The 26,367-nt window shown below is 46.0% G+C and overlaps 2 protein-coding genes and 1 long non-coding RNA gene across 13 annotated transcripts in view; 1 reads left to right on the top strand and 2 right to left on the bottom strand.

Annotated features, from left to right (window-relative positions):
* Window positions 1–510: 510 nt before the first annotated feature.
* MARCHF10 (membrane associated ring-CH-type finger 10) overlaps window positions 511–26,367 on the top strand; it is a 107,951-nt gene continuing 82,094 nt past the window's right edge. For 4 of the 11 annotated variants that reach the window (XM_054458921.2, XM_054458925.2, XM_054458929.2 and 1 more), the window contains exons 1-3: window positions 555–835; window positions 7,207–7,313; window positions 21,315–21,434. In XM_054458921.2, the coding sequence (XP_054314896.2) occupies window positions 7,224–7,313; window positions 21,315–21,434 (210 nt within the window). In that variant the 5' untranslated portion in view covers window positions 555–835; window positions 7,207–7,223. Of the gene's footprint in view, window positions 836–2,426; window positions 2,520–7,206; window positions 7,314–21,314; window positions 21,435–26,367 lie in introns of all 11 variants that reach the window. The other 7 variants (XM_054458920.2, XM_054458924.2, XM_054458930.2 and 4 more) reach the window with 4 other exon arrangements.
* LOC134738698 (basic proline-rich protein-like) lies at window positions 12,413–17,665 on the bottom strand (the record flags this gene model as incomplete). Its single annotated transcript, XM_063656033.1, is given in 5 exon segments — window positions 12,413–12,461; window positions 14,949–15,017; window positions 15,538–15,685; window positions 15,736–15,972; window positions 16,351–17,665. Coding segments are annotated over 5 exon segments (1,818 nt in total), but the record flags the coding sequence as incomplete, so codon positions are not given.
* Window positions 19,188–26,367, bottom strand: part of LOC129017929 (uncharacterized) — an 84,534-nt gene continuing 77,354 nt past the window's right edge. The window contains exon 5 of the long non-coding RNA XR_008495164.1: window positions 19,188–19,384. This is a non-coding gene — a long non-coding RNA (uncharacterized LOC129017929). The remainder of the gene's footprint in view (window positions 19,385–26,367) is intronic.

Genomic DNA, 26,367 nt, shown 5'->3' with positions numbered 1-26,367 from the left:
AGGCCTCTAAGCACCTCTCTCCTTGGAAAGGGGGTGAAGACGACTGATTACGAAGAGGCCTGGGCTCTAGTCTCGGTTCTGCCACTGACTGGGTGCCTCGCTTCATCGCTTATTTCTTCTTTTTCATGTTGGACCAGAGCATTCCAGATGTCCTCTGCAGAGGTCGAACTCCAGGACTGCAGTATCTTTCCCTCTTCGCATGTACCGCTTTTCATATTCCCTGATTCCATTAAAAATATTTTCCTCTCTCATTTTCTAATTTCATTTTTTATGAAGCACAGCACCCTTTCAGGGAAGGGAGCGGAGGCCTGGATATCTGGGTCTGGGCTTGGGCATCCAGACAAAGCCAACCGCCTCCTCCTTGGGCATCTCTTCTCTGCCCACCAGCGTGGCTCTGCCTCCCCGACTGCAGCCCGCCTCGTTCCCACGGCAACCGGCGGGCGCCCACGCCTGGCTTGGGACCCTGGGGCCACAGCCCCGCCCCGCCCCGCCCCCCGCCCCCCGCCCCCCGCCCCCCGCCCCGCGCTCTCCGCAGCCGCACCTGGTCGCGCGGGGGCGGGGAGGCGCGGTTGCTAGGGAAACCGGAGGACGCTCGGTAGCCGCCCCCACCGCCTCCGCCCCAGGCAAGGCCGGCCGGCGCCGCGGAAAGCAGCCTCGGGGAAGGAGGAGAAAGAGGGGCAGGTGTAGGGAGCGAAGAAGCAAAAGGAGGAGGAGGAAGAGGAGCTCAGGGCCGTCGCCGCGCGATTAATGGGCGGCTCCTGCGCCCTGGACCTGCCCGTCCGCCCAGCCCCTCGACCCCTTTAGCCCCGGCAGGGGAGGAAGGGCAGACCCCCAGGTAACGGCCCCCTCGCCCCCGCCGCTCCGCTCCAGTTCTCCCAGGATGAGGGACAACCTTCCCTTTCGACTTCCAAGATTCTGGAGGGAAACCGGGCCTGACATCCGGTGGCCTGGCCGTCCCCTCCCCTCGGCTGACCCCAGCCCCAGCTATTTTCTGTCTCAAAGGGACAGGTTTGAGGGAGACCGTGAACCTTTGCTCACTGGCAGCCGCCCGCACCCACATTCTTTCCTGCAGACGCCCCTGGTCAGAAAAGGTATACACAGACCATGGCCCATTGGGCTTCTGAGTGCGAAATGGTGGATATTGGTTTTATTTTTGAGAAGGAGTCTCGCTCTGTCTCCCAGGTTGGAGTGCAGTGGTGCAGTCACGGCTCACTGCAGCCTCGACCTCCCAGGCTCAAGCGATCCTCCCGCCTCAGCCTCCCGGTGGTAGCTGGGACCACAGGCCAACACCATGGCTGGCTAATGTTTTAAATTATTTGTAAAGAAGGGGTCTCGTTATGTTTCCCTGGCTGGATATTGTTATTAATGATGGCACTGAATTGCTTGTCAAACCTGTGACGTTTCCTCCCCCAAAGTTTCCCAATTACACGTTGAGTTTCTCCTCTCTTCCGGGCTTGGTGGTCTAAATGTGACCACCTATCTCTCCTAGTTTCACAGTAAAATGAAGAGTCACCGCCAAAAACATAAGAAGGGGGTCCAAAAACATGGAGGGGATCTGTTCCCCACCCTCCACCCCGCCCCCAACTCTTAAGCCAAATTGGCTGGAAGAGTTGAAAGATCTCCTTACCTTTCCCAACCAATTCCCCCTTTTTCTCTGCAGTCACAGTATTCTTAAATTGGGCCCAAGTCGTAAACTTTGTTGCTTATACTCAAGACATGTTTATAAGCTAAGACTTCAAAATGCAAAGTTTTTTTTTAGAGCTAAGATTTAAACAAATCCTATAATGTTTGACGTTACAAATTAATCAATTGGGGAAAAGGTTGAATAAGGTCTCCTGAAATCCTTCCCCAATCACCTAATTGTGGAAAGGGAGTAATTTTTGAGCCTGATTGTCCGGCATTAACAATAGCCATTTAGATTTTGTTTCAAAGCAACCTTCCGTCTAAGAAGGAGGTTAAATTGTTTACATTTTCCTTTATTGCTTAAAGGAATATTAACTTTAGTGATGTCTTTCTCCTATGAGAACATGGTAAGAAACCAATAAGATTTTGATTGTTAATAAGAATAGGCTCCTTCAAATCAGTTCTTTTGACAAATGTGGTCATAAAACAGAAGGGTGGTATGTATGCATGACTTTTTAGAGCACTGAAAAACATTCTGCAATCAGATTCTGTTCCCCTCAGTCAGGAACACTTGGTTGGAATTCACTGGAAAGTTACACTACAGAAGAATGTGTATGTTACAAAATTCTTAGAATATTCCCCATTAAAATTTCACAGATATGTAGAATTTTGAGGCCAAGAAGAATTAACTTGCCCTTGCTTTCAGCAAGGCAGGACCCCCTCCTTCCTTCTCCACCTGCCTCCAACTCCCTCCTCCTTTCTCTCTCCCTACTTAATATGGCTTCTTATGTTGATTTCTAAAGCACAGATTTGGCACAAGACATTATCACCAGAAAGACTTAAAACAGAAGTGTGCGTAACCATGAGTGGATTTTAAATTAAGAAGCAGTTCAAAGGTGAGCGATAGAAGAGAATACAGAGTGCTATTTTAGAAACATGCGCCTTGCTCACATTTTATTATCACCCCCACCCCAACCCTCTGTGTTTGCTGGGGAAAAATTCTTGGCTTCAAGTGGCCATCTGGTTGAGTAGGCCCACAAAGCTGAGATCCATGAATTAAGCATTATCTCATGTACTTTTATTTCCATACTGTTATTTCTGTTTCTTGTTCATCCTGGTCAGTTTTTCAAACTGACTGAGTGTGGTATGAAGTTCAAGCAAACACAGAGAATGTTTGCTTAAACTGAGGTAACCCACCATCTTCTTGGTCTAACACTAATACCCTGTTTTCTTGGTTTCCGTAATATTTGTTTAATCTCATAAAGATTTGATGTATTTAAATAAAAAATTACATATGGCACCACGATGTTTCTAAATATTGTAAAATACAATGTAATAGAGAGTTTATGGGAAGGAAGAGAGACTTTTGTAGGCAATTTTATCTTTATTATTTTATTATTTATATTTTTTTATTTTTGAGGGGATGGAGTCTCTCTCTGTCGCCCAGGCTGGAGTGCAGTGGTGCGATCTTGGCTCACTGCAACCTCCGCCTTCCAGGTTCGAGTGATTCTCCTGTCTCAGCCTCCCAAGTAGCTGGGACTACAGGAGCGCACCACCACGCCCGGCAAATTTTTGTGTTTTTAGTAGAGATGGGGTTTGGCCATGTTGGCCAGGCCGATCTCGAACTCCTGACCTCAAGTGATCCACCCACCTCGGCCTCTGTAAGTGCTGGGATTACAGGCATTTTAAAGTCCTTTATTTGGTAGGTGATTGTGAAGTCAGAGGTAACTTAGCAAGTAATTCAAAGGGTGCTACTTCCTACCTATTTAGACAAAGTTATTTCATGCCTCTTGACTTAGAAGCCTCCTTAAATTAACTCTGCTCTAAAGCCGTGATAGATTAACCGGCTTTCTATATTAACTTTGGCAACCAAAATGTATCATCCAAGTGGACTCTGGGATGCTCCCCTTTAGTGACCATTAACATATTTTTATTATGAGTCTTTATGGACTCTGCCTGATTAAGACTCAGACAGACTTCTCTTTCCCACAGTAGCAGCAGGAGCTTATCCTTCTGCCTGTTTTAACACCATCGTTTTCTGAAAAGAGTGCAAAGGTAACTTCATTCCATGCAGGTTCACATTCAGATGAAAAGCTAAAAGTGATCTTTTAAAACATAGTCCCATAAGTAATAATTAAAATGCTCAAGACAAAATGTAGGTTTTGTGTGTAGACTGGAAATACACATTGGATTGTAGTTTCAGATTCTGACTGTCAAAAGATCAACTTTCCATGCTCCAGAGAAAATAGCCCCCAAGAGACAAGCACAAGTTTTCCCCATTGTTCAAGGCCAGATGATAAACCGTGTGAGATTTCATAACTACCAGACCAGACGCTGGGTCACCATGAGTCAGGGGCAGCCTGACTCTGCCAATATCTACACAACTGAATAAACAGGAGAAGGGAGGGAATGCTGCAGAACGTATACACCTGAAGGTAGAGATGTCGCCTGTCCCATCCTGATGTATCCCCAGAGCCTAGCAGCCCTTGTCACACAGCAGTTGTAAAAAATGTGTATATGTGTGTGTGTAGAAATAAATGAAAGAGCTTCAGTAGAAAACAAGCAGGAATAGTGTAGGGGCTTTGATGACCCCATAGATGAGGGGTCGTTATTAACAGTGCTATTTTATCCCTTTGTGAGCTTAGATATCTTGGCCATAAATTTGGGCCATGCCAGTCAAAGCCAAACTTCTTGAAAGCATGATCTCCACGCCTTTGCCTCCCATTTACGCAACCTTCTGCAGCCCTCCCAGCCCCGTCACTCCACTGAATGCTCTCACCAAGGTTATTAATAGCCTTCTTTTTGAAACCCTCTCTTCTGGGCATCTCTGAAATGGCACCCACCTGGTTTCTTCCTGCCTTTCTGGCTTTTTCTTTTTTTTTTTTTTTGCGTTTCTCTTCAGCGGCTTGTTCTCTAAATATTCGTGTTCTTCACGAGGTTTTGTCCTGTGTCCTCTTTCTCTTTTCGTTTCCATTCTTCCTTCAACTTCAGTTATCACAGAATCCCAGCAATGCCCAAATCTGTACCTCTCCGGTGAGCTGCAGAGCCCCGCGTCTGACAGCGCACTTGACATCTCCATTTGCCGCACCCCAGACACTTCCGACGCCATGCTGTCTCCTCACAAAGCAGCTCCTCCTGTGTTTTCTGAAGGGAATGCTGGCACCAACCCACTGGCTGCTCAAGCCAGTAACCTAGGCATCCCTGAGACTTCCACCCCTGGTCCATTCATATAATCGCAAGCCCTGATGACTTTCTGTCCTGAGCGTCTCTTTAATCCCTTGGTTAACAGTGTGTGCACTGGAGTGGGACTCTCTGGGTTCATATCCCAACTCTTCCACTCACTAGCTCTGTAACTTTAGGCAAGCTACTTCATCCCTTCGGCCCTCAGTTTCTTCACCTGCAAAATAGAGATCTAGTGCTGGCCTCACCGCGTTGTTGAGAAGATTGAATGAATTAATTGATGTAACTGCTTAGAACAAGGCCTATCCCTTCCAGAGGGTCGGTAAAGAGTAACTGTGGGCCCGGCGCAGTGGCTTATGCCTGTAATCCCAGCACTTTGGGAGGCCAAGGTGGGCAGATCACCTGAGGTCAGGAGCTCAAGATCAGTCTGGCCAATATGGTAAAACCCCGTCTCTACTAATAAAAAATTAGCCAGGTGTGGTGGCACGTGCCTGTAATCCCAGCTACTTGGGAGGCTGAAGCAGAATTGCTGGAACCTGGGAGGCGGAGGTTGTGGTGAGCTGAGATAGCCCCACTCCACTCCAGCCTGGGCAACAGAGCAGGACTCCATCTCAAAAAAAAAAAAAAAAGGGTAGCTATGATCCCCTCTCCCTCCCCATTGTCCTCCTCCTCCTCCTCCTTTTTCTCTTCACTGTTGCTACCCAATGCTGGTTGCCATCTTATCACATCTAGATTACTATGAAATATTCCCAATGGTCTTCCCACTTCTGTTTTTTACTCTACCACCATCACCCCCACCCCATCCATTCTCATACTGCAACTGGAGGGATCTTTTTAAAATACAATTTTTTTTTATATATATACAGACAGGGTCTTGCTCTGTTGCCCAGGTTAGAGTGCAGTGGCATGACCATGGCTCATTGCAGCTTCTAACTCCTGGGCTCAAGCAATCCTCCCACCTCAGCCTCCTGAGTAGGTAGGACTATAGGCATGCATCACAATACCTGGCTAATTTTCAATTTTTTTAAATAGAAAAGGTCTTGCTATATTGCCAAGGCCGGTCTCAAACTCCTGGGCTCAAGTGATTCACCTCGGGAGGCATGAGCCACTGTACCCAGTGAGTTACAATCAAACCACTACACTCCAGCCTGGATGGCAGAGCAAGATCCTGTCTCTAAGAAAAAGAATTAACAAATAAATAAAAACACAAATTTAATCATTTACTCCCCAGATTGGAACCTTTCAGTAGTTTCCTATGACTCTTTGAATCCTGACCTTCAAGGCCCCATGGGAGCTGGCCCCTGCCTCCCCTGCAGCCCTTCCGGGGCTGTTCCTTCCTCATCTCTGCTCCAGCTGCACTGCTCCCCTCCTGTCTGCCTCATCTGCACCTGCCCCTTCATGCCTGAAGCCTCTGCACCTGCTGTCCTCTCTGTCCCACTTCTCAGCTAGCTCACTCTCAAACCCAGTGTCATTGCCTAAGGAAAACCTTGCCTGACCCCTCCAGACCAGGTTATGCCCTCCCGTAATAACATTCTCAAAGAGCCCCATAGTTCTGCTCCAAAGGGCCTATCATAGTTAGGATTCACTTGCTCAAAGTCAGTCTCGCACCCTGGATTATAAGCAACACAGGCCAGGCGCGGTGGCTCACATCTGTAATGCCAGCACTTCGGGAGGCTGAGGTGAGTGAATCACCTGAGGTCAGGAACTCGAGACCAGCCCGGCCGACATGATGAAACCCTGTCTCTACTAAAAATACAAAAATTAGCCAGGCATGGTGGCAGGTGCCTGTAATCCCAGCTACTAGGGAGGCTGAGGCAAGAGAATCGCTTGAACCCGGGAGGCAGAGGTTGCAGTGAGCTGAGACTGGCAATTGCACTCCAGCCTGAGCAATAAACACAAAACTCCGTCTCAAAAAAAAAGAAGAAAAAAAAAAAAAAGCAAAGGTGAGGGTCGTGTCTGCTTTGCTGCTTGCTATACTCCAGTGCCCAGCACAGTGCGTGGATGGGAATAAGGGTGCAATCATTGTTGCATAAATGAATTTAAGTAACCAGGGGCCTGTAACCTTGGTCACTGCTATTTAGCTAGGCTCTCAGGTTTTCCTTTTTGTCATGCTCTAGAACCGAATCAGGTGTCTGTCAATCTAACTCCCTCTGAGTAACCAGGACAGGATCACTGAAGTGCCTGATGAAGGTGGCTGCATTATTTATGCCTGGAACAGGAGGACTGTAAGGGCATTAACAGCAACACAAGAAGTCCCTTCAGCTTGAAAGGAGCATCTGTGCCTTTCAAATAAGGGAAATTAGATGAATACACAAATAAAAGCCATTAGATGAAAATAAATCCAAATACGGCATCACGACAAAGAACTCTATCACAGCACATTTGTTTATCTTTTCTGTGCAGGTCAGGGATTAGGAATCATGTTGCGTGACGCAAAGGACAGGCAGAAGTTCTTCAGCGATGTTCAGTATCTGCGGGACATGCAGCATAAGGTGGACTCTGAGTATCAGGTAACTACAGAAAGCAAGAATGGTCTTCTGCCTTCTCTTCCAGTATTTAGAGAGAATTCAGAATGCAGCATCAACGTATGATAAGCAGTAAAAGTTTTCTAAAATCCCAAACCCACCGATTAGGTATGTAACTAGCGAAAGCCACTTCACCTCTCTGTTTCCTCGTCTGTAAAAAAAAAACGGGGATAGCTGGGCACGGTGGCTCACGCCTGTAATCCCAGCACTTTGGGAGGCCGAGGCGGGCGGATCTTGAGGTCAGGAGAGCGAGACCATCCTGGCTAACATAGTGAAACCGTGTCTCTACCAAAAATACAAAAAATTAGCCAGGCATGGTGGCACCGTAGTCCCAGCTACTCAGGAGGCTGAGGCAGGAGAATCGCTTGAACCTGGGAGGCAGAGGTTGCAGTAAGCAGAGATTGTGCCACTGCACTTTAGCCTGGGCAACACAGCGAGACTCTTCCGTCTCAAAAACAAACAAAAAAACAAGGATAATGGTCTTATCCACTTCTAGTATTATCATGAAAATGAAATGAAATAAACACTGTAAAAGTACTTCCCTCAGTGTTCGGCCTGGAGCCCTCGTCCACCAAGGGCTTAAATTTGACAAACCAACTGAGAAGGAAAGAAAACATGAAAGAGTTAACTGGGTCGCCCTACCATTCGTAAAATAACACGCCCTTCTGTTGTCATCCCCACCAGAAGAAAGGTGGTTTGCACATTTTACAATGAGCTAACTGCTGGTCCCCCTAGTTACAGTGTTTACATGCAAAACCAAAACACACAGGGAGCCTGAGGAATCCTGAGGTTGCAGTCACCCGGAGCTGGCATAGGACAAACTTGCCAGACTAGGTTGTGGGATCCTGGGAGCAGGTAGAAAGTGTCAGTCATCCCACCGGAGGTGGGACCTCAGCCCTCGCCAATCAGGAAGGCATGTCCTCAGCCTGGGCTGAGGATTGAAAAGCGCTCTTTCCCTGAGGAAAACACAGAACTGCTGTTATCAGGTTTTTCCCCTTCTTAGCAATTTCAAATATAACTAAAGCTCCCAGGTCACCAAGGAAACCAGACCTATCTCAGTAACCTGATTTCACCTGTATAATACAGCTTAGCTTTGGGGCTGGAAACAGAGTCAGCAATTTCCTCCCACAACGTGCCAACCCACGTATAAGAAGACTAGAAAATCGAGGGCATTTCTGCAAAATAAATAAGAACGTAAACATCCACACTGGTCGCCCTGGGAGTCTAACTGCTTTTCACAAAGATGCCTCTGCCACCCAGCTCCTGTTTGAAATTGTCTCCAGAACAGGCACATAGGAAAAAATCAGTCTTATAGTTTTATGGTCCGTGTTGAAGAAAATCACACAACTGTGTGGCTTTGAGCCATTGCCGTTTTATTTTCTAATCTCCATTGGGCTTTTAACACTGGCTTTTCATTCATTCATTCAGCCAATATCTATTTGGTGCCTACTATGTGCTGAACAAAGCCTCTGTTCTCCTGGAGTTCTTATTCTAGGATTAAGGGGGGAAAGGACTTACACAAGTAGAAATGTGTAAGGGAGTTTCAGTTACTGATAAATACAATGAGGAAAATAAAACAGGTTAAGGGGTTGGAGGCGGTGCTCCGTTAGAAGCAGGGGAGGTCTCTTTGAGGAAGTGACACTTGACCGTTGAGGTGAATTATGGGAAAGATCCCACCAGAGCTTCCCAATTGGAAGGAAAGCCAGTGCAAAGGCCCTGAGGCAGGAACCAGCCTGGATGAAACCAAAGGTAGCCAAAGGGACTGGAACACATGAACCCAGGGAAAGTGCCGAAGTGTCACACTGGGTCTCACAGAACATAGCTTGGCATTTAGGTTTTATTCTTTTTCTTTTCTTTTTTTTTTTTTTTTTTTGAGACAGAGTTTTGCTTTTGTTGCCCAGGCTGGAGTGCAGTGGCACGATCTCGGCTCACCGCAACCTCTGCCTCCCGGGTTCAAGCGATTCTCCTGCTTCCACATCCCAAGTAGCTGGGATTCAGGCATGTGCCAACACACCTGGCTAATTTTGTATTTTTAGTAGAGACGGGGTTTCTCCATGTTGGTCAGGCTGGTCTCAAACTCCCGACCTCAGGTGATCCGCCCGCCTCGGCCTCCCAAAGTGCTGGGATCACATGCATAAGCCACCGTGCCTGGCCCAATTTTATTCTTATCACTGTGAGAATTATTGGATGGTTTAAGTGGGGGAATAGTATGATCTGATTTATGTTGTATTAAGGGTCGCTCTGGCTGCGGTTTGGGGAAAGGACTAGAAGGGGCAAGAGAAGAAGCAGGAAAACTTGTAAGGAAACTATGATAGAAATTCGGAGAGAGATTCTGGTGACTTGGCCCGGGGTGGTAGGAGTGGAGGTGGTGAGAAGTGGCCCGGCCCAGGAAATAGAAGCAGAATAGACATCTTGCTGATAGATGGAGAGGCGGAGTGAGGGAAAGAAAAGAATGAAGGATGACTCACGTCAACACATTTACTTGTCCATCAGCTCCCTCTGTTATCATCACGATTTTAAACCTTTTCACTCTTTTCAAACCTCCAACCTCCATAGTTTCAACAAAGAACCCCCTGCCCGGTTTCACACACTCACATGAAACAAAATGAAGACCCCAAGGCCGGCAGGTGAGAACCCACTCAGCCTCCTCCCATTCGCTCCAGGCTACACACCATCTAGTCCTCACATCTTGGAGGATGAAGTGACCCTCTTCCTGCTGGTACGCAGCCTGAGATCCTGATTTGAGGCCCTCTGCTCTCCAGCCCCTGCCATCCACAGGCCTCTCATTGGTAGCTTTGACATTTCCTTTCTTGTTGGTTCAGTCCAACGAACGTGCTTAAGTCTCTCCCATCTTAAGAACAAAAGAGCAAAGCTTTCTGTAGACATCGTGTCCTTCTCTAGCTGCAGCGCTGGCTTCTTCCTGCCTCATCCCAGATGTCCCCAAACAGCCAGCTCCATTTCTGTCTCTGCTTCCTGCCCTCCCATGGATTCCCTGGCCTGCTTCAGCCCGACCATCACCTGCCCTCCCCTCCCCTCCCCTCCCCTCCCTCCCCTCCCCTCCTCTCCCCTCCCCTGAAACTCTTCTGCTAATGTCAGTAACCAAATTCACCGGGCTCCTTCTCAGTCTTTATTTTCTGCAGTCTTAACTACCTTTGACGTTATTACTCCTTTCTTCTCGAACATGACTCTTTGGCTTTCTTTCTTTTTTTTTTTTTTTTAATGTTTCCCAGGCTGGTCTCGAACTCCTGGCCTCAGGTGATCCTCCTGTCTCAGCCTCCCAAAGTGCTGGGATTATAGGCATGAGCCTCCACGCCCAGCCTCCTCTGGCTCTCTGACATCACACTGTCTTGATTTTCTTCCTGTTTCTCTCACATTTTTCTCCATTTTCTTTTCTATGTACTCTTCATCTCCCTGGATCTCGAATGTTAATTTCCCTAGGGTTCCGTTCTCAGCCCAATTTTTTTCTAGTTCACAAGGTCACTGTGACTCATCTCATCCTCTGCTATGGTTCAACCACACTTTATACTAAGACTTGTAATCCTGGGTCTCCCCAGAGCATCAGAGTCATATGTGTATTTCCCAGTTGCCTGTGTCTACCTGGATGTCACACAGACATCTGAAATCAAATGTGTCCATGGTTGTACCCCCATGTCCATCCCCCTGCTGCCCCTCCTATGGTCTAAGCCTTCCCTGTCTCTTCCTCTCCCTCCTCATCCCCATCCCACCAGTTATCAAGTCCTGCCAAGTGTACCTAAGAACTCACACACTTGTGCCTTCCTTATTACCCTGTTGCCACCCCATGGTTCCAACTTCCCTAATTTCTGTCCAAGACCATTATAATATCCTTATAACTGGCCTTCTAGCCTCCAGTCCTGCCATCTGTCAGACCGTTTCCTTGAAACCTATCTAAAATGTAAATGTGGCGATACCATTGGAATATAGGATACTCCTCTGTGCTTTCCCTCACTTAAAGGCAGGCCCAAGACTCAGAACCTAAGCAAAACCAACCTACACTTCACCACTTTGCCAACGTCTTCTTCCCCCTTCTTCACCTTGCTCCCCTGGGCAAAGGTGGTGAGGATCATAGTTTTAATTCAGAACTAAAGGGAATCTCTGTGCTCATACACATAGTAGCCGTTTTTAAAAACAACTTTACTGGCCAGGTGCGATGGCTCACGCCTGTAATCCCAGCACTTTGGGAGGCCAAGGCAGGCAGATCACAAGGTCAGGAGTTCGAGACCAGCCTGGCCAACATGGTGAAACCCCATCTCTACTAAAAATACAATTAGCTGGGCGTGGTGTCAGGTGCCTATAATCCTAGCTACTCAGGAGGCTGAGGTAGGAGAATCGCTTGAACCCGGGAGGCAGAGGTTACAGTGAGCCGAGATAGTGCCACTGCACTCCAGCCTGGGCAACAAGAGTGAAACTCGGTGTCAAAAAAAAAAAAAAATTATGTATCATAAAATTCAACCTGTTTTAAGTGTACAATTTAAAGACTTTTAGTAAATTTACCAAGTTTGCAGTCATAACTATCATAACTTTAGAATATTTCCACCACTCTAGTACTGCAGCACTCTTTTCATGCTTCCTGCACAGAGCTTATGAAACTGCATTGCAAATTGTCTTTTTTTCTCTCTCTTTTTTTTGAGACATGGTCTTGCTCTGTTGTCCAGGTGGGGGTGCAGTGGTTGCCCAGGTCGGGGTGCAGTGGTACAATCACAACTGACTGCAGCCTCAACCTCCCAGCCTCAAGTTATCCTCCCACCTCAGCCTCCTGAGTAGCTGGAACCACAAGCATGTGCTACCACACCCAGCTAAATTTTTTGTATTTTTATAGAGACACGGGGGTCTCACCATGTTGGCCAGGCTGGTATCGAACTCCTGGGCTCAAGTGATCCACCCACCTTGGCCTCTCAAAGTGCTGGGATTACAGGCGTGAGCCACCGCACCCGGCTGCACGTTGCCTTTTGTGTGACATCCTCTCAACCTGGACCACGACTTCTTAAGGGCAGGGGCTGAGTCTCCCTCTTCAATGTTGAACCAATTGCCTTGACATTCGTGAAAGCCTGTGTTGCCTAACTTGGCTACCAACTAAGCTTGTCAGACTTAGAGCCAGCTGACTTGTGACTATTCCTAAAAGTCAAATCCACTCTCATTGAGCATTTTCAAAACCACTTACCACAAGGTCTGCAAAAAATAAATTTGGTTGTCTTTAAGATGTTCTAAATATCATTGAAGTAAGTAAATGGCAACCCACAGTAACTACTTTGCAGGGAGCAGCAAATTTTTTTTGTTATATTATTAATCTACCCCTTGCCTTGTTCCAGAAAGAATTTAAAGTAGTGGTTTAAGAATCAATTGCATGATGTAGGCCGGGCGCAGTGGCTCATGCCTGTAATCCCAGCACTTTGGGAGGCAGAGGCGGGTAGATCATTTGAGGCCTGGAGTTTGAGATCAGCCTGGCTAAATGTCTCTACTAAAAATACAGAAATTAGCCGGGTGTGGTGGTGCTCACCCCTAATCCAGCTACTCGGGAGGGTGAGACAGGAGAATAGCTTGAACTCAGGAGGCGGAGGTTGCATGATGTTAGTGACCCCTCAGTAACTCAGCTCATAGACAGCCCATGTGTATTTAGATAATTTGCTATGGTTAACTTTGTGGTGGGTGGGTATTGGCACTCTGGATCATCAATGAGTTTGGCCAGTTACTTCCTATGGAAATCCCAGCTTTCACTCCAGGTCCAGTGTGACCAGGGATTCCCCATTTCAGGGCATACAAATAGTGTAAGACGTAATAACTAGACACGAATCCCAAATCATATGCATTTGGCACGTGTCCCTTCCTGTACTCGACTCACCTTTAATGAACTGGCTCCAATTGAAGGCTTTAGAAACCTCTTGCGTAAACCATTCCTGCTACAGCCTAAAATATGCTAAGTGTTGGTACGCACCAAATTCTCAGTGCCTTTCCAGGTCTGTGTGCTAGCAGCAAGAGAGGAGGGCTAACCTCACCCTGAGTTATTTTGATACTACTCCTTTCAGTGGTTGGGTGGGACCCTTTTGAGAAAACAAGAGGAAATAAACATCTATTTGGCATATTGCATGCTATTTCAGAATCTGGTAACTAGTATATAATTACATGCCATCTCAGAATTTGGCTCTATTGCTTCAAGGATTTTCATGCTGCCTAGCTTTTTTTTTTTTTTTTTTTTTTTTTTGATCAAATGTGTTTATGTAACTGGAGGCAGAATTTAGCCATTAATGTCCACTGGAAAGCTGAAGGCAAAGATTACACTTGGCATTTCAGAGTGATTTTCTATAATCTGTTAAATGTGTTCAAATTGGTTTCATTTCATGTCACTTATTCATCTTGATTCTTTCAAGTGCAAATCAACTAAATATCTCAATATACATGTGTTCAAGGACACGATAGGTGACTTTATAGCGGGTGGTGAGGGCTTGGAGTTGTCCACTCAGGGAGCCGGAATGGGGATAAATCAACTTTTCTTCCCTTAGGGACGTAGGTGAGGGATTCTCCTCCTGGCTCGCCTTTGAGGTATGTGTTGCTCTACTCTTCACAGCCAAAACAGGAAAAAAAAACTAGCTGGAGGGGAATACCATCTCAAACTGTTTTTATGCCTTTGATTTCTTGACCTCTTAAAATTAATGAACTTTAATAATGTCACCGAGGACAATTAAAACACCAAACTCTGGGGTATGCAAGTCAGATCACAAGAACAACAACAAAAAGGAAGCAACTGAAGGAAGTGGCAACTCCCACTTCTCAAAGTTCGTCCTGAGATAGAGGAACAGATGCCATTCTGGCTGGAGATGTAAAGTCGGGTCGTGGTTCTGATGGCTTTATACCGGAATTATGCGGCTGGGACGTGTTCCTGGGGCACATGGCTTCTGAAGTCACATAATGACTGGAGGGATCAGATTGATAATGAAAAAAACAAAAGGAACTTTGAGCACAACTGTGGACTCAGAGAGCTGTAATGTCGAAGAGAAGCGGCTTCATTGTGACCCTGAATGACTGAGAGCAGGAGCTGCTCAGTTGGCTGGCTGGGGTTTAGGAAACAGACCTCTACTTACAGGGCAGAAAAACAAGGATGAACCTCAGGACTAGACAGAAAGATTCTCTCTTCTTCTGCGACCAGCATCAGAGTCATATGCTTTGGCAAAGGCTGACTTTAGAAATAGTTATAGAAGCAAACCAGGAAATGGGATTGAGAACAGCAATTAAAAGGCTGTGACAGCTGCTGATGGTGATGGAAGTGGCAGTGGTGGTGGAGGTGGCAGTGGTAATGGTGGGGAGGTGAGATGGGTGGTGGGGGTTTGGTGGTGATGTGGTGGTGGTGGTGGAGGTGGTGGTGGTGGTGGTGGTTGTGGTGATGGTGGTGATGTTTGTGGTGGTGGTGATGGTGGAGGTGGTGGTGGTGGTGGTGGTGATGGTTGTGGTGATGGTGATGTTTGTGGTGGTGGTGGTGATGGAGGTGGTGGTGGTGATTGTTTTGGTGGTGGTGATGGAGGTGGTGGTGGTGGTTGATGGAGGTGGTGGTGGTGGCGATGGTTGTGGTGGTGGTGGTGGTGGAGGTGGTGGTGGTTATGGAGATGTGACGGAGGTGGTAGTGATGGTGGTGGTGGTGGCGATGATGGAGGTGGTGGTGGTGGTGATGGAGGTGGTGGTGTTGGTTGGTGGATGTAGTGGTGGTTGTGGTTGATAGAGGTGGTGGTGGTGGTGATGATGGAGGTGGTGGTTGATGGATGTGGTGGTGGTGGTTGATGGACGTGGTGGTGGTGATGGAGGTGGTTGTGGTGCTAGTGATGGAGGTGGTGGTGGTGATGGAGGTGTTGGTGGTGGTTGATGGAGGTGGTGGTGATGGTTGTGGTGGTTGTGATGGAGGTGCTGGTGGTGATGGTGGTCGTGGTTGATGGAGGTGGTGGTGGTGATGGAGGTGATGGTGGTGGTGGTAATGGTTGTGGTGGTGGTGATGGAGGTGGTGGTGGTTGATGGAGGTGATGGCGGTGGTGATGGTTGTGGTGATGGAGGTGGTGGTGGCAGTGGAGGTGGTGGTGGTGATGGTGGTGGAGGTGGTGGTGGTGCTGGTGATGGAGGTGGTGGTGGTGGTTGATGGAGGTGGTGGTGGGTGGTGGTGATGGTGGTGGTGGTGATGGAGGTGGTGGTTGATGAAGGTGGTGGTGGTGATGGTTGTGGTGGTGGTGATGGAAGTAGTGGTGGTGGTGGTGGTAATGGAGGTGGTGGTGGTGATGGAGGTAGTGGTGGTGGTGGTAATGATGGAGGTGGTGGTGGTGATGGAGGTGGTGGTGGTGGTGGTGATGGTTGTGGTGGTGGTGATGGTTGTGGTGGTAGTTCATGGAGGTGGTGGTGGTGGGTGGTGATGGTTGTGGTGGTGATGGAGGTGGTGGTGGCGGTGGAGGTGGTGGTGACAGTTGTGGTGGTGGTGATGGTTGTGGTGGTGGTGATGGAGGTGATGGAGGTGGTGTTGATGGTTGTGGTGGTGATGGAGGTGGTGGTGGTGCTGGTGGTGGTAATGGTTGTGGTGGTGATGGTTGTGGTGGTGATGGAGGTGATGGAGGTGGTGGTGATGGAGGTGGTGGTGGTGGTGGTGGAGGTGGTGGTGATGGTTGTGGTGGTGGTGATGGTTGTGGTGGTAGTTGATGGAGGTGGTGGTGGTGGGTGGTGATGGTTGTGGTGGTGATCGAGGTGGTGGTGGTGATGGAGGTGGTGGTGGTGGTGGTTGATGAAGGTGGTGGTGGTGATGGTTGTAGTGGTAGTGATGGAGGTGGTGGTGGTAGTGATGGAGGTGATGGTGGTGATGGTTGTGGTGGTAGTGATGGAGGTGATGGTGGTGGTGATGGAGGTAGTGGTGGTGATGATTGTGGTGGTGGTGGTGAGGGAGGTGGTGGTGGTGGTTGATGGTTGTGGTGGTGATGGTTGTGGTGGTGGTGATGGAGGCGGTGGTGGTTGATGGAGGCGGTGGTGGTGGGTGGTGATGGTTGTGGTGGTGATGGAGGTGGTGGTGGTGGTGGTGATGGAGGTGGTGGTGATGATGGAGGTGGTGGTGGTGGTGGAGATGGAGGTGGTGGTGGTGATGGAGGTGGTGGAGATGGAGGTGGTGGTGATGATGGAGGTGGTGGTGGTGGTGTTGGTGGAGGTGGTGGTGATGGTGATGGAGGTGGTGGTGGTGATGGAGGTGGTGGTGGTGGTGGTGATGGAGGTGGTGGTGGTGGTGGAGGTGGTGGTGATGATGGAGGTGGTGGTGGTGATGGTGATGGAGGTGGTGGTGATGATGGAGGTAGTGGTGGTGGTGGTGATGGAGGTGGTGGTGATGATGGAGGTGGTGGTGGTGGTGGTGGAGATGGAGATGGTGGTGGTGATGGTGATGGAGGTGGTGGTGATGATGGAGGTGGTGGTGGTGGTGGAGATGGAGGTGGTGGTGGTGGTGATGGAGGTGGTGGTGATGATGGTGGCGGTGGTGGTGGTGATGATGGAAATGGTAGTCGTGGTGGTGGTGGTGATGGTGATGGAGGTGGTGGTGATGGAGGTGGTGGTGGTGGTGATGGTGATGATGGTGGTGGTGATGATGGTGGTAGTGGTGGTGATGATGGAAATGGTAGTCATGGTGTTGGTGGTGATGGTGATGGAGGTGGTGGTGATGATGGTGGTGGTGGTGGAGATGGAGGTGGTGGTGGTGGTGATGGAGATGGTGATGGAAATGGTAGTCATGGAGGTGGTGGTGGTGATGATGGTGGTGGTGATGGAGATGGTGGTGGTGGTGGTGATGGAGATGGTGGTGGTGATGGTGATGGAGGTGGTGGTGATGGAGGTGGTGGTGGTGGAGATGGAGGTGGTGGTGATGATGGAGGTGGTGGAGGTGGTGGTGGAGATGGAGGTGGTGGTGGTGGTGGTGATGGAGATGGTGATGGAAATGGTAGTCGTGGTGGTGGTGGTGATGGTGATGGTGGTGGTGGTGATGGTGATGGAGGTGGTGGTGGTGATGGTGATGGAGGTGGTGGTGATGGTGGTGGTGGTGGTGGTGGTGATGATGGAAATGGTAGTCGTGCTGGTGGTGGTGATGGTGATGGAGGTGGTGGTGATGATGGTGGTGGTGATGATGGTGGTGGTGGTGATGGAGATGGAGGTGGTGGTGGTGATGGAGATGATGGTGGTGGTGGTGATGGAGATGGTGATGGAAATGGTAGTCGTGGTGGTGGTGGTGATGGTGATGGAGGTGGTGGTGATGGTGGTGGTGGTGGTGGTGGTGATGATGGAAATGGTAGTCGTGGTGGTGGTGGTGATGGTGATGGAGGTGGTGGTGATGATGGTGGTGGTGATGATGGTGGTGGTGGTGGTGGTGATGATGGAAATGGTAGTCATGGTGGTGGTGGTGATGGTGATGGTGGTGGTAGGCACCTTTGATTGAACACTCCCCAAGGGCCAGCCATTATTAACATATCACCAACTGTATGCCTCATTGATGTTAACATATCAACAATCTGCAACCTCCTCTTACAGATGAGGAAAGCAAGAATCAATGGCATTATTCAGCTCGCCCAAGGTCACTATGTTAGAAAGTGGCAGAGCTGGGGATTGTCATGTTTACCAGGATTGAGTTACAGTGAGTCACAAAACCCACGTCATCCCCACAGACATTGATGCACATTCTGCATTTTGCCCCCACAGTGGTACCTTCTGTACAGAAGGCAGCCCAACTACGTATGCTGTAGTCAGGGGGATGCACTAGGAGGGTGGGGGTCAACACCAATAGAGGAGGGAAGGAAAAAGCCCTGATCTCCCCAGAAGGAAGAAATAAAAAGTTACCCAAAGCCTTCAATTTCAAGACTGCCCTCGGCCAGTTTTGCCACATGATCAGAGACTTATTTATAGCCATCCGAATCCTGACACGTGCAATTGAAAGGGGAGAATGTTCTTAAAGTCCAGGATAAGGGAAGCCGCTGGTGGTTATGAATTACAAATCCATTCCTCTCCTGACCCATGGATTCCGTCCTCCCCTGCCCAGTCACCTTAGGCTCCCCCCGCCCACCCCGCACAAAACAACATCAACAGCTGACAAAAAATCATTTACAATTACAAATACAAAGAAAACCAGCCCTTGCAGGGAATAAGGCAAAGGTTCTTTCTGCTTCTACGACTGTAAGTCTGGATATTTGCTCTGCCCCTGTGTTCCTTCTCAGCAAAGCTATAACTTTGAGAGGATTAATGTTTGATTTACACAGAAAGATTGCTTGGCTCTGTCAAGATAAGAGTTTAAGTACCTGCCTTGCCACTGGTTTGTTCTGCTCCTCTGTAAGAAGAGGAACAAGGAACTAGAGGGAAAAAATTTTTTTTTCAACTTTGCAAACCAATCTATTCTTCCTCCCCTTTTGGTAAAGAAATATTTAAGTCGTATGCATTCTTGGAGAGAATTTTCAAAAAACACTCAGCCCACAAGAATTCTGTTCATCCCACAAAATCTGCCTTGGTCCTGGTGCATTTGCTAACACTGCCTCCTCCACTTTCAGCCCATCAGCATTTTCTTCTTTTGCCTTTAATACCAGTAGGTCAGGATGGCACAGACATCTGCCCCTTTCGGAAACAACACTCCACGCCAGTGCTCTTTCCAAACACAAGCTCCCATTTGAAGTCCTTGTAAAAGGATTGGAACAACAAAGGCACACGTTTAGCTGAACTTCGTTACACTCTCCAGCCAACTCCCTTTAGGGATTACCTGGGTTTCTCTATGATTGGGTGTTTTTTGTTTGTTTTGTTTAACTTATTTATTATGGTTACTGCCTAGTGTTCTTTGGTTTTTCTTGCTTAAATTATTAAACCAAACAGCGTCCAGTGTTTATTATGACGACTTACTATCTATGTGACATAGTTTTTGAAAAGAAGATTAACTGTGGGACAGGACGTTGTCCCTTCCCAAGCAAGTTGGAGTGAAGCTGCATCTTTCTCCCCAGAATCTAGGATTCTGCTTCCTGCAGGTGACCACTTGGCTGCTGTGATGAGCCCGGAGGCTAGGGTGTCACCTGCAATTCAGACATAAAGCACGGTGTGAATAACTGTCCCAATTCCAAGGAGTAAATGTTTTGTTAGTATCGGGTCATTTCTATTCTTAACCTTACAGCATAATGTTAGGCTTACTCATGGCGTGAAATTCTGGTAAGTCCTACTGCATCACGGAAGGAGATGCCTTTTCTAACAGAGGGCGTGAAACGTGCTGAAGAAATCTTTCCTTTCTCAACCCAGCCAGGAAGGGCAGTTGTCAGGCCTACTTTAGAAACAATATTGTTGGTCTTTACTTCAAATTCATTTTCTATGACAGTGGATAATTTGGCCCTGGCAAGGCAAAGTTGAATTGGGCTACTGGATCTGCAAGTATAGAAACATTCCAAAAAAGTTTTACTGGGCCGGGTGCGGTGGCTCATGCCTGTAATCTCAGCACTTTGGGAGGCTGAAGCAGGCCGATCACCTGAGGTCAGGAGTTCAAGACCAGCCTGGCCAACATGGCAAAACCCTGTCTCTACTGAAAATACAAAAATTGGCCGGGCATGGTGGCACGCTCCTGTAACCCCGGCTACTTGGGAGGCTGAGGCAGGAGAATCGCTTGAACCGGGGGGTGGAGGTTGCAGTGAGCCAAGATCGTGCCACTGCACTGCAGCCTGGGTGACAGAGCGAGACTCCATCTTGGGGGGAAAAAAACTGTTTTACTATTTTGAGGTATTTAAAATCAGTTGAAACTTCCCATAGTACATGACATCGTCGGGTTTGTTCAGTCCTAGTACTGCAGGAGAAATATTTTGGTACCAGATTTTATTTTAATTTTGTTAAGAAACATGGGGAATTATTTTCATTGGTAATTTTATTTTTCTTATTTTGCACTTAGGGATTGATATTTTCCTCCAAAGCAAAAATGCGATTCAACTAAAATTATTATTATTAATTTTTTGAGACAGAATCTTGCTCTGTCACCCAGGCTGGAATGCAGTGGCACTATCTTGGCTCACTGCAACCTCTGCCTCCCAGGTTTAAGCAATTCTCGTGCCTCAGCCTCCTGTGTAGCTGGGATTACAGGCATGTGCCACCACAACTAATTTTTATATTTTTAGTAGAAACAGGGTTTCACTATGTTGGCCAGGCTGGTCTTGAACTCCTGGCCTCAAGTGATCAACCCGCCTCGGCCTCCCAAAGTGCTGGGATTACAGGCATGAGCCACTGGGCACCTGGCCGGCTGCAATTCAGCTAAAATTAAATGCTGGATGCTGGGGGATTCAAAGATAAGAAGTTGTCCTTACTATCAGGGTTCTCAATGATCAGCAGGAGAAACAGGCTCAAAACCACAAACAACTACCTACAATAGGAAAAAAATATCTATAATTCAAGCTTAAATTAATATACATTGCAACTCTGACAATTAATTTGGCCTGGAGAAGAGAAGGCAGAGGAAACTAAAGAGAAGGCCACAGCAGCAGGCTCTTTAGTAGATCAGCTGGTTTTGCCAAGAGAGCTTCTAACAGAGGAGATTCCAAGTGCAGGAAACAGCACGTGCTCTGACGTTAACAATTCTCATCCCGCAACTAGAGTGTCATCTCCAGGGTCACCGTATAGTGAAGTTAGGAAGAGGGAGGGGCCGTGAAGAGAATGACCAGAAAGAGAAATTCACAAGGTGTAACAGGTGCTGCCCTCCTTGAGAAGGCAACAGTTGGGTACATTCTTGACAAAATGCCTCTCAGTATGTTTATTGTTTGAATTTATTAAAGCAATGGCTATTACATCTGACCTAGCGTTTTAAGCAAAGGGAAGAGTGATACCTGGTCTTTATACTTGGTGAGAGGTATTTGATGAACACCTGGAGATGCATATCATTTATTTCATGCTCCTCACCATTGGAGTTAAGCATAAAGTTACACAAGCTTGCCATGGTCCTAAGACAAACATTTTGTTGTTGTTGTTCTTCAGGCTTGTCTGAGACGACAGGAATATAGAAGAGACCCAAATGAGAAGAAACGCGATCAGTTTTGGGGGCAAGAGACAAGTTTTGAGAGATCCCGGTTTTCTAGCAGGTCATCTTCCAAACAGGTATGAAGAATTCTGGGAGACAGTCTCCTGGGGCTGCTGGTGGTGGTGGTGGTGGTGGTGGTGTGTGTGTGTGTGTGCACGCATGTGTGTGTGTGTGATGTAGGAAAAAGCCAACTCAAAAAGGAGATGTTGCAGATTCCCAAAGGTCAGGGCAGGGAGAGCCAGGGGTAGGAAGGAGCCCAGGGCTGGGAACTCCCTTCCTGGGGACACCATCCCTGTGGCTCCCAGCTCTGCAGTCTTCACGCCTCACTATGGTTGGGCCTCACTCTTCTTTCCTGTAGGTAAAGGTCCTGACACAGATGGTCTATGAGACACCATCCAGATAAGAAACGCTGCAACTCTATAAGAGTTGGAGGCACTGGGCCTTCTCAAGCACAGCATCATCTCTGTGGCATATGGTCTAACTTGATGCAAGGTTGGGCCTAGTTTTTATTTCTGATGAAGGAGGAGAGTAAAATATGGTAATAACTGTATCATTTAATAATTGGCAATTGTTTAAATTTTTTGCCTAGATTGATATAGCAATATGATGATAAAATATTTTTGCTTAAAAATGATATAACAATATGATGATAATAATATGATTAATAATAGTATCATGATAATAATAATTAAGCAGTTACCATTATTTCAGTGCTTGCAACATTCCAGGCACTATGCAAAGCACTTTATACATATTAGTTTATTTAATTCTCATAAATGTATATATCTATCTCCTCTCCTTGTCTATCTATCTATCTATCTATCTATCTATTTATCTATGTATCTATCCATCTTTGCCCCACTTTACAGATGAGAAAACTGGGCCTTAGAGAAGTTACAAAACTTTACCTAAGAGTTCACAGCCAGTGTGTGGTAGAGATTCCATTCTAGGCAGTCTGACCCCAGAGAAGGTGCTCTGAATTGCTGAGCTCTATGATCATATTTCATGTTTAAGATCTTATCTAATTTTACTTACCCTATGTAAGAGCTCAATACCACAAGCTGTATTCAACACTGATCGTTAGCATGGTGAATTGATTTAAGATGAGTAATATGCGTTTTATGAATTCCTATTTAATATTTTATGCCTGAAATATACTCTAGAGGAGAGACTCCTTCTTTCCTATCAATGGCATGGATCCTGAGATAGATCCTGAATACGTGATATCAATCAAGTTCTTGTTGAGATTTCTTTTTTAATCTAGGATGTTCACACTGTGGTTATTTAATGTTCAAAGGACACCTTAAAAACATCAGTGATTGATGTTTATAGATGTAGATGTATCCCTGGGAGAGAGATATGCTCTCTATTAAGGAATATAAAATCATACAATAAAATATTTCACTTAGAGTCTGAAGGTGAAAGAGACTATCTCACAATATTGGCAGCACCAAGAACACATTGCCTGGATCTTTTCCTGTTAGTCAAAGACTAAATATAATGCCTGCTGCTGATTAAACTTAAGGAGTGAGATTAATCCAAAAATTAAATCTAGTTTGACTAGAACAACATATTTTTAGCATTAAGATAAATTCTCACATTTTTACACTCAGAAATAAGATCAAGGACAGATAAGAAAATATAATTTAAGTCCAACAGTAGCATGTAGCAGTCTTCCCAGATGGAATTGCTAAACAAGTGGGCAGCTGGGTTCCTCTGCAGGGAACTTTAATGCAGAGGCTCATGTGCATAGTCACGGCCATTTTATGTGCAATACTCATGCATTTGGGATATGCAGGATTTGAAGTTTTATGTTCCTTTTCACACTTAAGCTTATGGAACAAGCTGGTGTCAGATTCCTATAGTTTTCTTCTTCCTGCTATACAAATTATGCATTCTTTAAACCATCATTGCAAAACACTCAGACCACTTCTGAAAAAGGCCATGGTTGTATACATAAAAGTAATTATGTGAAATAACTTCTATAATACAGTTTATATGGATCTTATTTCCCAATAATTTTATTATTCACCCCACCCAACACAGCATTTTTTAAAATTATACTTTAAGTTCTAGGGTACATGTGCACAACTTGCAGGTTTGTTACATAGGTATACATGTGCCACGTTGGTTTGCTGCACCCATTAACTTGTCATCTACATTAGGTATTTCTCCCGATGCTATCCCTCCCCCAGCCCCCCACCCCATGACATGCCCCAGTGTGTGATGTTCCCCACCCTGGGTCCATGTGTTCTCATTGTTCAATTCCCACCTATGAGTGAGAACATGTGGTGTTCGGTTTTCTGTCCTTGTGATAGTTTGCTGAGAATGATGGTTTCCAGCTTCATCCATGTCCCTGCAAAGGACATGAACTCATCCTTATTTATGGCTGCATAGTATTCCATGGTATATATGTGCCACATTTTCTTAATCCAGTCTATCATTGATGGACATTTGGGTTGGTTCCAAGTCTTTGCTATTGTGGATAGTGCCACAATAAACATACGTGTGTATGTGTCTTTATAGTAGCATGATTTATAATCCTTTGGGTATATACCCAGTAATGGGATCACTGGGTCAAATGGTATTTCTAGTTCTAGATCCTTGAGGAATTGCCACACTATCTTCAGTTCAACAATGGTTGAACTAATTTACACTCTCACCAACAGTGTAAAATTGTTCCTATTTCTCCACTTCCTCTCTAGCATCTGTTGTTTCCTGACATTTTAATGATTGCCATTCTAACTGGTGTGAGATGGTATCTCATTGTGGTTTTGATTTGCATTTCTCTGATGACCAGTGATGATGAGCATTTTTTCATGTGTCTGTTGGCTGCATCGATGTCTTCTTTTGAAAAGTGTCTGTTCATATCCTTTGTCCACTTTTTGATGGCGTTGTTTGTTTTTTTCTGGTAGATTTGTTTAAGTTCTTTGTAGATTCTGGATATTAGCCGTTTGTCAGATGGATAGATGCAAAAATTTTCTCCCATTCTGTAGGTTGCCTGTTCACTCTAATGGTAGTTTCTTTTGCTGTGCAGAAGCTCTTTAGTTTAATTAGATCCCATTTATCAATTTTGGCTTTAGTTGCCATTGCTTTTGGTGTTTTAGTCATGAAGTCCTCGCCCATGCCTATGTCCTGAATGGTATTGCCTAGATTTTCTTCTAGGATTTTTATGGTTTTAGGTCTAACATTTAAGTCTTTAATCCATCTTGAATTAATTTTTATATAAGGTGTAAGGAAGGGATTCAGTTTCAGCTTTCTACATATGGCTAGTCAGTTTCCCCAGCACCATTTATTAAATAGGGAATCGTTTCCCCATTTCTTGTTTTTGTCAAGTTTGTCAAAGATCAGATGGTTGTAGATGTGTGGTGTTATTTCTGAGGCCTCTTTTCTGTTCCATTGGTCTATATATCTGTTTTGGTACCAGTACCATGCTGTTTTGGTTACTGTAGCCTTGTAGTATAGTTTGAAGTCAGGTAGCGTGATGCCTCCAGCTTTGTTCTTTTTGCTTAGGATTGTCTTGGCAATGAGGGCTCCTTTTTGGTTCCATATGAACTTTAAAGGAGTTTTTTCCAATTCTGTGAAGAAAATCATTGGTAGCTTGATGGCGATGGCATTGAATCTATAAATTACCTTGGGCAGTATGGCCAATTTTCATGACATTGATTCTTCCTATCCATGAGTATGGAATGTTCTTCCATTTGTTTTTGTCCTCTTTTATTTCGTTGAGCAGTGGTTTGTAGTTCTCCTTGAAGATGTCCTTCACATCCCTTGTAAGTTGGATTCCTAGGTATTTTGTTCTCTTTGTAGCAATTGTGAATGGGAGTTCACTCATGATTTGGCTCTCTGTTTGTCTGTTATTGGTGCATAGGAATGCTTGTGATTTTTGCACATCGATTTTGTATCCTGAGACTTTGCTGAAGTTGCTTATCAGCTCAAGGAGATTTTGGGCTGAGATGATGGGGTTTTCTAAATATACAATCATGTCATCTGCAAACAGGGACAGTTTGACTTCCTCTTTTCCTAACTGAATACCCTTTATTTCTTTCTCTTCCCTGATTGCCCTGGCCAGAACTTCCAACACTATGTTCAATAAGAGTGGTGAGAGAGGGCATCCCTGTCTTGTGCCAGTTTTCAAAGGGAATGCTTCCAGTTTTTGCCCATTCAGTATGATATTGGCTGTGGGTTTGTCACAGATAGCTCTTATGATTTTGAGAGATGTTCCATCAATACCTAGTTTATTGAGAGTTTTTAGCATGAAAGGCTGTTGAATTTTGTCAAAGGCCTTTTTTGCATCTATTGAGATAATCATGTGGTTTTTGTCGTTGGTTCTGTTTATGTGATGGATTATGTTTATTGATTTGCGTATGTTGAACCAGCCTTGCATCCCAGGGATAAAGCCCACTTGATCGTGGTGGATAAGCTTTTTGATGTGCTGCTGGATTCGGTTTGCCAGTATTTTATTGAGGATTTTCACATCGATGTTCATCAGGGATACTGGTATAAAATTCTCTTTTTTTGTCGTGTCTCTGCCAGGCTTTGGTATCAGGATGATGTTGGCCTCATAAAATGAGTTAGGGAGGATTCCCTCTTTTTCTATTGATTGGAATAGTTTCAGAAGGAATGGTACCAGCTCCTCTTTGTACCTCCGGTAGAATTTGGCTGTGAATCCATCTGGTCCTGGACTTTTTTTACTTGGTAGGCTATTAATTATTGCCTCAATTTCAGAGCCTGTTGGTCTATTCAGAGATTCAACTTATTCCTGGTTTAATCTTGGGAGGGTATATGTGTCAAGGAATTTATCCATTTCTTCTGGATTTTCTAGTTTATTTGCATAGAGGTGTTTATAGTATTCTCTGATGGTAGTTTGTATTTCTGTGGGATCGGTGGTGATATCCCCTTTATCATTTTTTATTGCATCTATTTGATTCTTCTCTCTTTTCCTCTTTATTAGTCTTGTTAGCAGTCTACCAATTTTGTTGATCTTTTCTGAAAAACAGCTCCCGGATT

Source organism: Pongo pygmaeus, chromosome 19, assembly GCF_028885625.2.
Source record: "Pongo pygmaeus isolate AG05252 chromosome 19, NHGRI_mPonPyg2-v2.0_pri, whole genome shotgun sequence".
NCBI lineage: Eukaryota > Metazoa > Chordata > Mammalia > Primates > Hominidae > Pongo > Pongo pygmaeus.
This window is presented reverse-complemented; position numbering and strand designations above follow the sequence as displayed.